The sequence below is a fragment of the Caretta caretta genome, chromosome 8, assembly GCF_965140235.1.
Source record: "Caretta caretta isolate rCarCar2 chromosome 8, rCarCar1.hap1, whole genome shotgun sequence".
Classification (NCBI taxonomy): domain Eukaryota; kingdom Metazoa; phylum Chordata; order Testudines; family Cheloniidae; genus Caretta; species Caretta caretta.
In genome coordinates, this window is record NC_134213.1 from 35210697 (window position 1) to 35225000 (window position 14304).

Genomic DNA, 14304 nt, shown 5'->3' on the forward strand with positions numbered 1-14304 from the left:
CCAAGCTTCTGCATTTAGTTGATTTCACTTCAGTTCATTGCCAAGCTGTATATAAGTTCCTTCTGTCTTATAGGAAGGAAGCAGGCACATGTCTGAGAGTTACCAGTGGAGGGGATGCATCTATGGGAGTGGGAATGCCTCAAACTAGCCCAGGAACTGAAAGGGGGCAAGTGGTAGAGAGAACACAAGGGCAACTAGATTGTGAGCTTGTCTTCCTGTATAGTGCAGCTGTGCCACTACAGTGCTGCTATACATGAAGATGCTTCTACACTGGCAGGAGAGATGCTTCTACACTGGCAGGAGAGAGTCTCCTGTTGGCATAGTTAATCTACCTCCCCAAAAAGTGGTAGCTGTGTTGGCGGGAGAAGGTCTTGCATTGACCTAGCACTGTCTACTTTGGGAGGGGTTTAAGTTGGTATAACTACATTGCTTGGGGTCTGTAGTATAGACCTGGCCTTTATCATGAAGCCTCTGCAAAGGAGGAATAGCCACAGCATCAGCAAGGAGGGAGTAGATGAGAGAATCCAGGGAGCAATCCAAATCTTAGGGTAGAAAACCACTTCATCCATAGCTTTGTGCAGTTAAGTACATAATGATGGGACACTGAAGTATTGATACTTGTATAAGAGAAAAACAAATCCAGTGACTTGTTGAATAGTCTTATCAGAATTTTATCTCTCTAATTTTACAGGTAAAATTAACCATTTAATTTGCTTTCTCTGCCACACACAGCCAGTAACCTTTAGCTTCATTTGAGCTTGATTATTTCTAAATGATAAAGTATTGAAAAGAAAGCAACACTTGCATAAGTATAATGCCCCCTCTCTATCTTGGATCATACATCTAGTTTCATTATCTTCATAATGGCAAAGGTGGATAAAGATGATAAAACTTGACAGTGATATAGTGCTTTGCTTGTTCAAAGTGCTCCACAAAGCACTAATTCTCACAGCAACCCCTGTGAGGTAGGTAAATATGTATTCTCCCCATTTTACAGATGGGTAAATTGAGACTCAGGATAAGTGACTGCCAAGGTCATATGTGAATCAGTGTCAGAACAGGGGATGGAAACCATTTTTTCTGACTCCAGTTCTCTGCTGTCGCAGATTAGACTGACTCTCAAGTACAGTAGATATCTGTGCATGGACTGGGTAAATGTTCATGAAGACTCTGATGTATGACATAGGTAGAAAGTAAATTTTACTTGTTGATTTGTTCAGAGCTTCAGGCGGCTGGAAAATGCAGTACTTTTAAAGGAGCTCTAGCAGTTTTCATTTCAGTGGATCAGTTATGTATCTGGTACAGTAGAAGAGCACCAGGCATATTTTGCCCAGTGCCAGGCTTATTTGGCAGTTGCGTAGTTAGTAAATTGTATGACATATTACTATGTCATACATTTAAGTTCACAAATCTGACAACCTTTAAAATGGTTTTGTACTTAGAATTATGGTCTTATTTAGTTCATTTAATTAATCTCTAATCAGGTTGGCTTTGTTGTAATTCATTCTTTTTTGTTGTTACAGAAAATTCTGGATAAAATGGCAGAAGATCATAGACAAAAGAAAGAGGCTTAAGTGCAAAAAAACTTGATTCAAGGAAAGTGGTTTTGTTTTTAATGTTAACCTTTTTTAAATGCAGTACAAATAGTAGATGGAAAATACTATACTCTTTTGTTTTAGTGAAATACAGTAGGCGTATAGCTCTGTTCATGTGTTAAATGTTATAACATAAATGAAGCTAATAGAAATTTTTTGTTCATGGAAAATATGGGAATGGCAACAAAAGAAAGTTTTCTTTCAATTGATATTTCAAGCTACTATAGAAACTATTGCACCACTATGAAAGCTCATGTACAAAAAGCAAACTTTATATAAACCTACTGTTTTCCGGCTTCGAAGTTATCCTTCAATTTTGATTCCATTCTTCAATAAAAAATAAAACGTGGTATTGTATTTTTATTGCTTTCATCTAGAACATTCCAGATTTCATTCTGAGCCTAGCATATATTTAATTTGGAGTGTGAGATTGTCGTTGCATTTCACTGTGGAAAGTCTTTAAATGTAAAGGTTGCATTTTTAAAATGTTGGATGCAGTTTCTTTTAATGTCATTGCTGTTATCTAGATAATAAGAAAATTAGTAAGTAGTCAGCTTTAAAATTTTGTGATTCTTTTCTAAGTTCTTGATAGGTTTTTTCCCCTGTTCTATTATTCAGCGTACTTTTTAGTGAAATGTAAAGTCCTATTCTTCTCTGACCAGTATTATTTTCTTGACCTCTTACTGCTTGCTACTTGAATCCTGTAGCTGTCATACATCTCTGATATAAGCAAAAGCAGCATTTGAGTCCTGAAATGTAAAAAAATAAGTATCTTTATATTCTTCATATGTAATTTTTCATACCTGCATTTTAAAACTGGTTTGATCAAATTCCTAGAACTGTGCTATTAATGTACCTGCACATGTGACATGTGATCAGGAATTTGCATGTATAATCTGTGTTTATCTGTAGTCTTTCTGATTATATACTGCTTATTTGTGGGTTCAGGTTACTAAAGTGATTTACCAATAAACAAACCTAGGCAACAGTAATTTGTTTTTGTTTGGCATGTTAAGCAATGTGTTTACTGCAGTTGAGACCAGTGTGTTCATGGTATCTGATTAACTCATAACCTTTAGTGAATGTTTTTAATTTTGCTTGTTTAACAGTTTGTGTGATTTAGTAGCTCATTATGCTACTCCCCTTCCTAATGCACGCACACTGCACCGCAATGAATTAAAATGCCACTTAATGAAATGGATCTAGGCGCTTCTGCGAGTGAATTTATTATTCCTCTTGGAAGTAATACATTTGCATTAATGCTAAGATTCAAACTCCTTTAGATTTTCATGAATGAAGATCATTAAGAATGGCTGAAATGTAAAGAGTAACTCTTTGGACTTTTTTGTCCCTTGGCATTGGGTGCAACTTGTTTTCTGAGAGAATTATGATGTTTGGGTAAAGTGAGAATTTGAATTGATACTGTATGCAGCTTTCTGAACATCAGCAAGATATGAGGGTGAAATGCTGCTTGGCTTTGGGTGCACAAATCTTCATTAAATAGCACAGCCTAAAATGCTGTCAAAACAAAATTAAATTGTAATTTGCAATAATTCATTTTTCCATATTTCCTTTTCAGTAAGCAAGCTGTTGTGACATTCTTTGCTTTGCACTCAGTCTTTTTAATTAAATAGTTAATTGCTGATTGTTAAATGGATAAACATAGAGTAAAATACAACTATATACAATACACTTTGAACACCAATTCTGCCAGTAGGCCGTACCCCTTAAAAAGAGAAGAGTAAGTCCCTGAATAAGACTTGCTATATAAATCCTATAATAGTTGCATTGATTTAGTTAATATAGAAGCTATCCTGCCATTAGTGCAAAAGGCAACAGATGAATGGGAGATGGTTCCAGGAGTGCATTAATTGACAAGTTGGAGGATGTAATGGATTTGACTTTTCCCACACACTGACTGCCAAAAATAAGTTAAATCTGTTTCTTAATAGATTTTGGAGGGGGTGTGGAGAAAGTTGCCTTTGGGGGAGGAGAGACCTGGTTCCTAACAGCATATATAGTTGACTGATCCATTTAAATGCTCCCAAAGCTGTTTAAAAAAACAAAACAAAACCCCCTTCAGTTTAGCCATTTAGGCATCTTATAGCAGCCCTCCTAAATACCAGACAGTTTAGTGATTTAATATCCACTGTTCTCTCAATGAAGTGGTAAATATAGAAGGTGTATTATTACAGTAGGGATTAAACAAGTAATATATTGAATGGTCTACAGGTGTTGAGCATAAAGGAATCTTTAGAGAATTAAAGACCACAGTGTTGTCTTAAGGTGACATAGTCCAGAGATCAGCTATTCTAGAAATGCTGTACACTGTGACCCAGATTTCAAGGGTATTTAGGCACCTAAAGATTCAGAGAAGCACCTAATCTGTGTAGGTGTTTTTGAAAATCCAATGAGGTGCTCTCTGAATCATTAGGTGCCTAAAGATATTTGAAAATTCAGCCCTATGTCCTTTATAGCTGCCTTACCTACCTTATATACCTGTTCCTCCTTTGGAGGATATAGTACAGAATTTTTGAAAATAACTGTTACTAACTACTGATAACTCAAACCTACTCCGATCATTGATAAGGGCAGCACCTTCTACCTACACTGAGTTTGAGTGGATGCATGCATTGTATGGTTTCTTAATAATCAATATAGTAGTATAAAAAAGGAAGCAAATTGTCCATCTGACAACCCCTTCCCTCAAAATAATCCAATCCTGGGGACATATATCAAGAACATTCTCATATTGCAATGTACAGACCTATGCCAGGTGTCTTGGGAATTTTTACGTAACTATCACCTTGATTTGCTCCCAAAGGCAAATTCGGAGCCAATAGAGCATTGTGGGAACGATTTTTCAGATCAGACTGTGATGCATAAATTAGGTGCCTGCTACTATCTGCATATTCTGACTAGACTTCAAGAGTAACTCTAATTAGAGCACATTGCATCAATCTAGACGAGAGGTGACAAAGGCATAGCTAAACCTGAGATCTGCTAGATAAGCCAGAAAATGTTAAGATAACCAGACAGGCATTTTTTCAGATCTTCTGTCAGTCAGGAAGCCTGGAGTAGTGATGGATTCATTAACATCCAGCTAGGCCTTGGGAGGGTGAAGGTAGAATAAAACTGGGTTTGAGGATAAGGCATAGAACTGAGTACTGTAGTTGTATCAGCTGTACTACAGCCCCAAATGTCTCACCTGGGTGTTGCAAATACACCTTAATCAAGGGTGAGGGGATGGAAACCTGTGGCAGCAGTACAGTGAGCTTTTAGTCAGGAATGAGCTATGGCTCATCATGCCCCTAGAAGCCTTCTCTACTAGTAGGGTGACCTCACCCTTGCCAGATCCTGCAGAGCAGTCATCAACAGCTCATGCTAGTAAAGACTGTGCTAATAAAATAGTATGAATCCTTGATCTATGTCCATTGCCAGAGGAGATGCTTACCTTTCCCTCCCCTTCCCCCCCAAAAAGCCCCCTCCAGGACACACCTAATTCTAAAACTAAACTTCTCTGGGAAACTGGAACAATTGAGGTATAATTGGGGTTAGTTACCCAGCATGGCCTTAGCCTTCAGCAATCAAAAAGGTGGGTCAAGGGGGCAAAGTGGGGAGACTGGCAGCCTCTGCTTCCATTTGAAGCAACTTCCCCTTCCCTACAAAAGGTGTCAGCCACATGGAACTCCTGCCATTCAAACAGCAGCAACCAGTGGTTTCCACAGGAATTGAAATTGGGGGGGGTGCTCGAATTTGCAGGGGGCAGGTGTCAGGGCCGATGAGGGTTGAGACTGTGAGGGTGAATGGTGCCATACAGCCCACCTAGTAAAAACTGAAATGTTTCATGACCATTTTATGAGATTTAACTCATGTTTTAAAATCATCACACAAATTAAAGTTGGCTACTCAAGCCTTCTGTGAAACACATCATCTACATCCTTCTTGGTTTCTTGTTATAATTTTGCACAACTCCGTTAATGAACTTCTTGAATGCAGTGCATTCATCTTTGGTGGCTTCTCGTATGTCTGGTACTTCCATTCCTTCAATTGATATGCTCATTAGTTCATTCACATGATCAGGCAGAAGGCGACTTCTTTCAGAACACAATTCTATTCAATGATGAAAAAACGCTCATCTGTAGCTGTTGTGACTGGGAGTAACAAGAGATGAATTCCTACTTCTTTCATCCCAGGAAACAGAGCACAAAGATCGGGTCGAGCCACTAGTGATGATAAAAAAGTTTGAAGTCAAATCTTCATTCATTCATCATATGATATTCCACTCTGTTCAAATTCTCTATTCGGTCCTGATCACACGGCCCCATTGCTGGTAGTGCCTCACTCCACTCAACTGTTGGTGTTTTATAGGCCAGGCATCTGTAAAAGCTACGTAAAGGTTGAGTAGAATCTAGAAGTTGCTGTTGTAGATTAAGAATCAAGTGTGTACTTTTTTTCAGTTGTCTTAACAAACTCTTATTGTCTTCTTCACTTAAGGATTGGATTTAAATGCCTTCATTAGTCAACTTCTAGACTGAAGTCTTTGCTTCTTCCAGTACTTTTTCAATGGATAGCTCTCTGATCCAAATGTAGCTTCTATTGCTGGACAAAGATCTGCTACTGTTGTAGCAGGTGCCTGGATGGCATTGTTTAATGACCCAAGTGGTTTCAACAGTAGATTTACAAGAGAGAGAATGGCAATAGTCTTCTCTGAACATAGTAGCAAAAGTAATCCACCAGCCTCACTACTTAGATCCATCCCATCTTGGTAGATACTTTCCAAAGCCAGTAATAACGGCTGGAGTAATTTTAAGACAACAGCCAAGGATTGCTCATGAGAAAGCCAGCGGGTTTTCCCAGGTTGGACTAATTTGAACTTCAGTCCCAGTGTGTCTTCTATATTTTCCAAGATATTCAGTCTTTTTGGACTCTTGCTGAAAAAAATATAATGAAGACATTAAATGTATAGCTTTTTTTAGTGTCTTTAAGATTCTGCAGCTTGTACTAGTGCTAGTTGGAGTAGATGGCCTCTGCAGTGTGTATAGGAGAGATTAGGGTTACACTTTTCTCTGAGCAAAGCTTGTATTCCACCATGTCTTCCAGAGGAGTTTGCAGCTCCATCAAATGCCCAAGCAGCCATCTGTTTGGGGTCCAATTGACGAGCACTTAACTCCTCTAAGATGTGGGTTGTCACAGATGCGGCCGATGTGACTTCTATAACTTGAACATCTAGAAATGTATCTACTGGCCTACCCCTGATATCAAGATAATGTACACAATGACTTAATGCCCATTTGCATCGGTGCATTCATCAGCCATGTATGCAAATTTTTTGAATGTGGTGAGAGTTCTTCACTTTTTCAACTGTTGAGTCTTTCACTGTTGCATCGTATGCTTCTAGCCAGTCAGTTGAGTTTCTCACAGAAGGATAGTGAGCATTTGCTGGTCTTGTTCGGAACCAGTGTTCAACTTCAGGATGAACAAGTGACAATGAACTTAACATTGGCTTCCAGTTTGTAGAGTGTGGTATCTCTTGCTTAAATAGAAAGTAGGATGCCACAACCATGTTTGTTCGCATGAACTGTGTTGTCTCCAGCATTAAGTACTTCTAAAATTGGCTTTGAAAGTGGGCTTATAAGACTTTCTGCATGTTGATGTACTCCAGAGGCCTGGTGTTTTTGCAGCCTTTTCACATAGTTTGTCAGCATTGACTTTGCTGATTGGTTTGACAAACCAAGCTCCTCCACTTTTACCAATTAGAGCATTGGGAAGCTTTCCTTCTTTGTAAGCTTTTTTGCAAGAGGTGCACCAGTAGCCATCTTTTGTAACTTCAATAAATGGGAACAGTTTGACCGACAAACATTGGGAACTGCCTTTAGGTTTTGAAGACACTGTTTCTTCAATAGGTAGCTGTATTTGTGCTTCGGCTGGGTTGGATGTAGATATACCACTTGAACCTTCAGATGACATGTTGATATATTCTTGGTTCTTGATGTGTTCTTCACCTTGGTTAGTTTTTAAGGCTTTTGAGTGGAAAAATTGGTTTTTGTCTTTTCACTTTGACCTGCAACATATAAAAGAGATATAAAGTAAATGTTTTGTTAGGATAATGCAAATTTAACATAAGGATAAAGGTCTAGATTTCTAAAAAAATTTTTTTTAAAATGTATTTAATTTAAATTGACTCTTGAAAAGTAAGCCATCATGGGATAAGAGGGAAGTCCTCTCATGGATCAGGAACTGGTTAAAAGATGGTAAATAGGAATAAATTATCAGTTTTCGGAATGGAGGGAGATAAATAGTGGTATCCCTGAGGGGTCGGTATTGGGACCATTACTGTTCAACATGTTCATAAATGATCTGGAAAAATGGATAAACAGTGAGGTGGCAAAATTTGCAGATGATACAAAACTATTCAAGATAGTTAAGTCCCAGGCAGACTGCGAAGAGTTACAAAGGGATTTTACAAAACTGGGTGACTGGGCACCAAAATGGTAGATGAAATTCAACGTTGATAAATGCAAAGTAATGCACATTGGAAAACAATCTCAACTATACATACAAAATGATGGAGTCTGAATTAGCTGTTAACACTTAAGAAAGGGATCTGGGAGGCATGGATAGTTCTCTGAAAACATCCACTCACTGCAGCAGCAGCAGTCAAAAAAGCAAACAATGTTGGGAATCATTAGCTATCCCTTTCTTACTCAGACAGAAAATATCATATTGCCTCTATATAAATCAGTGGTACGTCCACACCTTGAATACTATGTGCAGATCTGGTCACCCCATCCCAAAAAGATAATGGAATGGGAAAAGGTACAGAAATGGGCAACTAAAATGATTAGGGGTATGAAACAGGAGGAGAGATTAAAATGACTGGGAATTGTCAGCTTAGAAAAGAGACGACTAAGGGGGGATACGATAGAGGTCTATATAATCTTGACTTGTGTGAAGAAAGTGAATAAGGAAATGTTATTTAATCCTTCACATATCATAAGAACTAGTAGTCACCCAATGAACTTAACAGGCAGCAGGTTTTAACAAAAACAAAAGGAAGTACTTCTTCACACAACATAAAGTCAACCCGTGGAACTCTTTGCCAGGGGATGCTGTGAAGACCAAAACTATAACAGGATTAAAAAAAAGAGCTAGATAAATTCCTGGAGAATAGGTCCATCAGTGGCTATTAGGCAGGATCGGGAGGGATACAACACCATGCTCTGAATGTCCCTAGCCTGTTTGCCAGAAGCTGGGAATGGGCAACAAGGGATGGATCACTTGATGATTACCTGTTCTGTTTATTCCCTCTGAAGCACCTGGCCTTGACCACTGTTGGAAGACTCGATACTGGGCTGTATAGATCATTGATCTGACCCAGTATGACCATTCTTATGTAAAAATTAATTATAAAAATGTTTAGTACAGAAACTCTCAAGATAGCAACGATGTGAGATAACAACCTTGGCAAATAATGCATTTTAAAAATCTTGATCTACTAGGAAACATATTTATATAAGTTTCCATTCCCAGTCACACATCTAGTATTCTGGAGCAAAGTCACTAAAATATAGTCCAACAAACAAATGTTTATTTAACGTGCCCCTCACTTTTCCCTCTACCGCACCCCACTCACCGGTGTTGTCCCTGGTCAGTGGAGATTTAGAGTTCAGAGATGCTTTCACATGAGTACACCTCCCAGGTGGGGGCAAGAAGGCACCTTGCTTGTTCCTCCAGCAGCTCCCTGTTCGCTCTGGCCACTGCTGTGCGTTGTTCCACTGTTCACTCTACCACTCTGTTGCCAGTGGCCCTGCGCAGTCACCTTCTGCTGCCATCTGCCACTGTGACCTCTGCAAGTTGGTCTCTTGAGGTTCCACCCAGCTCTCAGTGATTTCAGCTGAGCTGTCAGTGGGGGAACCTCGCAGCTCTTGCAGTCTGGGCTATGTCTTCCACAGAAACACTGTCCCCATAGCAGGACTAAGCACTTAGACCTGATTATCAGTGATTTCAGCTGCAGTGGTGACTTAACAAAAGACTATCTATGGAGCCTAATGAGCTCTGTCTTTAAACAATGGAGAGGGACAGGTCTCCACCCTCTCTCCTGATGCCCTCAATCAGCACAGGCTAAGTACAGTTCTACTGCCCTTTACTCCTACAATAAAAACATTATTTCATCTCTTCCCCCCCGCATTCAACTGAGTTATAACCCAACCCCAGCCAAAATCTGTCAATGGGGCAACGCAGCTCTGTTTGCTGGATACCTAGGTAGATTAGGTGTGAATGTAAATACAGTCTAGTCCTGCGGCCTTTTCCCCCAGCTCATCACTAGCTGTCAGGGAGAGCTCATTTAGACTTTGCTTACAAATCATCATTTGAAATTATCAGGTTGGCCAACATCACCGAAATGAATGCACTGACATTGTCATAAAAAACAACAGCTGTGTAAGGAAGCTAGTCTATGTTCATACTTTTCAAATCTATTATACTTTTTCAGATACAAGTATTTTATCATACACTGTATATGCTTTTAAAGTGTGTATTAATGTTTCAATTTCAATTCAAATTTCCAAACAGTCACTAAATTGGCATGTAACTAGTTCACAAAACTTGTGGGGAGGGGGGGCGGTAAGGAAATCACTGGCAGCAACATTAGCTAGTGCAGAGAACCAAGTCTAATGCACAGGTATCTGCATTACTAGCAAACATAAATGGGGTAGGAGGCAGCTGTTCCTGCTCCCAGGAAAGGTGAGGATAAAAGTAACATTTTGTACTCTTGATTACTCTCAGACAACTTAAAGCTTTTCAACTCCCTTATTCACACAGCTGCAGACTAACCCAGAACTACCCTCTGGCTCACTCAGTGTATTTTGTGACTTGTGTCAACTCTTTAGATAAGCTCCCTGGGACAGGAAACATCTCTCTTTCTGTCATATACAGTTCCTGGCTTGCAGTTGGGAACAGAACTTTGCCTTCTCATAGACTGCCTCACTCACCACTGGGAAAAGGAGTTTCATAGAATCATAGAATATAAGGGTTGGAAGGGACCCCAGAAGGTCATCTAGTCCAACCCCCTGCTCGAAGCAGGACCAATTCCCAGTTAAATCATCCCAGCCAGGGCTTTGTCAAGCCTGACCTTAAAAACCTCTAAGGAAGGAGATTCTACCACCTCCCTAGGTAACGCATTCCAGTGTTTCACCACCCTCTTAGTGAAAAAGTTTTTCCTAATATCCAATCTAAACCTCCCCCACTGCAGCTTGAGACCATTACTCCTCGTTCTGTCATCTGCTACCATTGAGAACAGTCTAGAGCCATCCTCTTTGGAACCCCCTTTCAGGTAGTTGAAAGCAGCTATCAAATCCCCCCTCATTCTTCTCTTCTGCAGGCTAAACAATCCCAGTTCCCTCAGCCTCTCCTCATAACTCATGTGTTCCAGACCCCTAATCATTTTTGTTGCCCTTCGCTGGACTCTCTCCAATCTATCCACATCCTTCTTGAAGTGTGGGGCCCAAAACTGGACACAGTACTCCAGATGAGGCCTCACCAATGTCGAATAGAGGGGAACGATCACGTCTCTCGATCTGCTCGCTATGCCCCTACTTATACATCCCAAAATGCCATTGGCCTTCTTGGCAACAAGGGCACACTGCTGACTCATATCCAGCTTCTCGTCCACTGTCACCCCTAGGTCCTTTTCCGCAGAACTGCTGCCTAGCCATTCGGTCCCTAGTCTGTAGCTGTGCATTGGGTTCTTCCGTCCTAAGTGCAGGACCCTGCACTTATCCTTATTGAACCTCATCAGATTTCTTTTGGCCCAATCCTCCAATTTGTCTAGGTCCTTCTGTATCCTATCCCTCCCCTCCAGCGTATCTACCACTCCTCCCAGTTTAGTATCATCCGCAAATTTGCTGAGAGTGCAATCCACACCATCCTCCAGATCATTTATGAAGATATTGAACAAAACCGGCCCCAGGACCGACCCTTGGGGCACTCCACTTGATACCGGCTGCCAACTAGACATGGAGCCATTGATAACTACCCGTTGAGCCCGACAATCTAGCCAGCTTTCTACCCACCTTATAGTGCATTCTTCCAGCCCATACTTCCTTAACTTGCTGACAAGAATACTGTGGGAGACCGTGTCAAAAGCTTTGCTAAAGTCAAGAAACAATACATCCACTGCTTTCCCTTCATCCACAGAACCAGTAATCTCATCATAAAAGGCGATTAGATTAGTCAGGCATGACCTTCCCTTGGTGAATCCATGCTGACTGTTCCTGATCACTTTCCTCTCATGTAAGTGCTTCAGGATTGATTCTTTGAGGACCTGCTCCATGATTTTTCCGGGGACTGAAGTGAGGCTGACTGGCCTGTAGTTCCCAGGATCCTCCTCCTTCCCTTTTTTAAAGATTGGCACTACATTAGCCTTTTTCCAGTCATCCGGGACTTCCCCCGTTCGCCACGAGTTTTCAAAGATAATGGCCAATGGCTCTGCAATCACAGCCGCCAATTCCTTCAGCACTCTCGGATGCAACTCGTCCGGCCCCATGGACTTGTGCACGTCCAGCTTTTCTAAATAGTCCCTAACCACCTCTATCTCCACAGAGGGCTGGCCATCTCTTCCCCATTTTGCGATGCCCAGCGCAGCAGTCTGGGAGCTGACCTTGTTAGTGAAAACAGAGGCAAAAAAAGCATTGAGTACATTAGCTTTTTCCACATCCTCTGTCACTAGGTTGCCTCCCTCATTCAGTAAGGGGCCCACACTTTCCTTGGCTTTCTTCTTGTTGCCAACATACCTGAAGAAACCCTTCTTGTTACTCTTGACATCTCTGGCTAGCTGCAGCTCTAGGTGCGATTTGGCCCTCCTGATATCATTCCTACATGCCCGAGCAATATTTTTATACTCTTCCCTGGTCATATGTCCAACCTTCCATTTCTTGTAAGCCTCTTTTTTTAGTTTAAGATCCGCTAGGATTTCACCATTAAGCCAAGCTGCCATATTTACTATTCTTTCGACTCATCGGGATGGTTTGTCCCTGTAACCTCAACAGGGATTCCTTGAAATACAGCCAGCTCTCCTGGACTCCTTTCCCCTTCAAGTTAGTCCCCCAGGGGATCCTGGCCATCCGTTCCCTGAGGGAGTCGAAGTCTGCTTTCCTGAAGACCAGGGTCCGTATCCTGCTGCTTACCTTTCTTCCCTGCGTCAGGATCCTGAACTCAACCAACTCATGGTCACTGCCTCCCAGATTCCCATCCACTTTTGCTTCCCCCACTAATTCTACCCGGTTTGTGAGCAGCAGGTCAAGAAAAGCGCCCCCCCTAGTTGGCTCCTCTAGCACTTGCGCCAGGAAATTGTCCCCTACGCTTTCCAAAAACTTCCTGGATTGTCTATGCACCGCTGTATTGCTCTCCCAGCAGACACATAGTTTAAAACCACTGTTGTATGTCCACACTAGCTCCTCGTGTTGTCAAAGTGCATCCACACTAACAGCTCTTGCATCGACACAGAAAGCAGTACACTGCAGTAGCTATCTCACTGTGCAACTGGCCATAGGGTATTTTGGGAAGGGTCTGCAATGCCTCCTGGGGCAGGTGTCTCAAGCTCCTCGTTCCAGGGGTATCCTAGTAGACACTTCACATAGTGTCCATCTCACCATCAGCCTATAGCACCCATCTCAGTGTTGGGGCAAAAACTATATTCTTCTAGGTCATATACAGCTCCTAATTCGGTTATGAAGGACCACATCCCTGAATGTGTCTTGGATAATGCCCAGCTCACAGTCAGAGCAGGAAGTATGTCCCTTTGTCTCATACAGTGCCTGGCTTGTTTGTCTGTAACATCGCTGTTGTAGGCCAGTCATTGAGGGTGACAAAATCAAATATCCCTGAATGGGGGTTCGAAAGGCTTGGGGGGAATGGGTTTATAGAGCTACAAAGTTTTGTTGGCAAAAGCTGCCTTTTGCTGATAACGGGAGGTGTATACACTACAAAGCTACTTTTGGTGGCAAAACCTGTTTTTTGTCAACAAAATAAAACCACCTCAACAAGGCCTTGTCTACACTATAAAGTTTTGTCAATAAAAGTTATGCTGCTTGAATTAAAGCACTTTAAAACCACTGTTGTATGTCCACACTAGCTCCTCGTGTTGTCAAAGTGCATCCACACTAACAGCTCTTGCATCGACACAGAAAGCAGTACACTGCAGTAGCTATCTCACTGTGCAACTGGCCATAGGGTATTTTGGGAAGGGTCTGCAATGCCTCCTGGGGCAGGTGTCTCAAGCTCCTCGTTCCAGGGGTATCCTAGTAGATTTTCAACTGAAGTGTGATGGGGGGAGGGAGACAGCAGGCTGACTGACCCATCCTGAGGTGGGGGAGGGGGACACCCCTGGCTGTGCTCAGCACAGCAGTCTCTCCCCAAGCTGCCTCTCTGCCTGCCTATGGTTCTGTGATTCCCTCCGAATTCTCCCACAGCCAGGAGCAGCATCCTGAACAGCTCTGTGAGTTCTCTGTGCTGAGGAATGTCAAAGCAGCACAGCTGTCGTCCTGCCCACCCCTTCCCCCCAGCAGTAGTCTGCCTGCTGCTGTGTTCCTAGTGCAGGGCAGAACAGAAGCATTCCACCTTAATGATTTTCTCTTTGTTCCCCAAACAGAGCAGCAGGCTCAGCTGTCAGATACTTCCGGAAGCTTTGAAAGGGGAGGCAGGCATGCTT

At 41.8% G+C, this 14304-nt stretch overlaps 1 protein-coding gene and 1 long non-coding RNA gene across 5 annotated transcripts in view; one reads left to right on the top strand and one right to left on the bottom strand.

The window, feature by feature from the left end:
- MATR3 (matrin 3) overlaps positions 1 to 2587 on the top strand; it is a 44532-nt gene extending 41945 nt beyond the window's left edge. For all 4 annotated transcript variants that reach the window (XM_048862221.2, XM_048862218.1, XM_048862219.2 and 1 more), the window contains one exon: positions 1524 to 2587. In XM_048862221.2, coding sequence (XP_048718178.1) covers positions 1524 to 1537 — 14 coding nt within the window. In that variant the 3' untranslated portion in view covers positions 1538 to 2587. The remainder of the gene's footprint in view (positions 1 to 1523) is intronic.
- Positions 2486 to 14304, bottom strand: part of LOC142072976 (uncharacterized) — a 14666-nt gene continuing 2847 nt past the window's right edge. The window contains exon 2 of the long non-coding RNA XR_012669614.1: positions 2486 to 7659. This is a non-coding gene — a long non-coding RNA (uncharacterized LOC142072976). The remainder of the gene's footprint in view (positions 7660 to 14304) is intronic.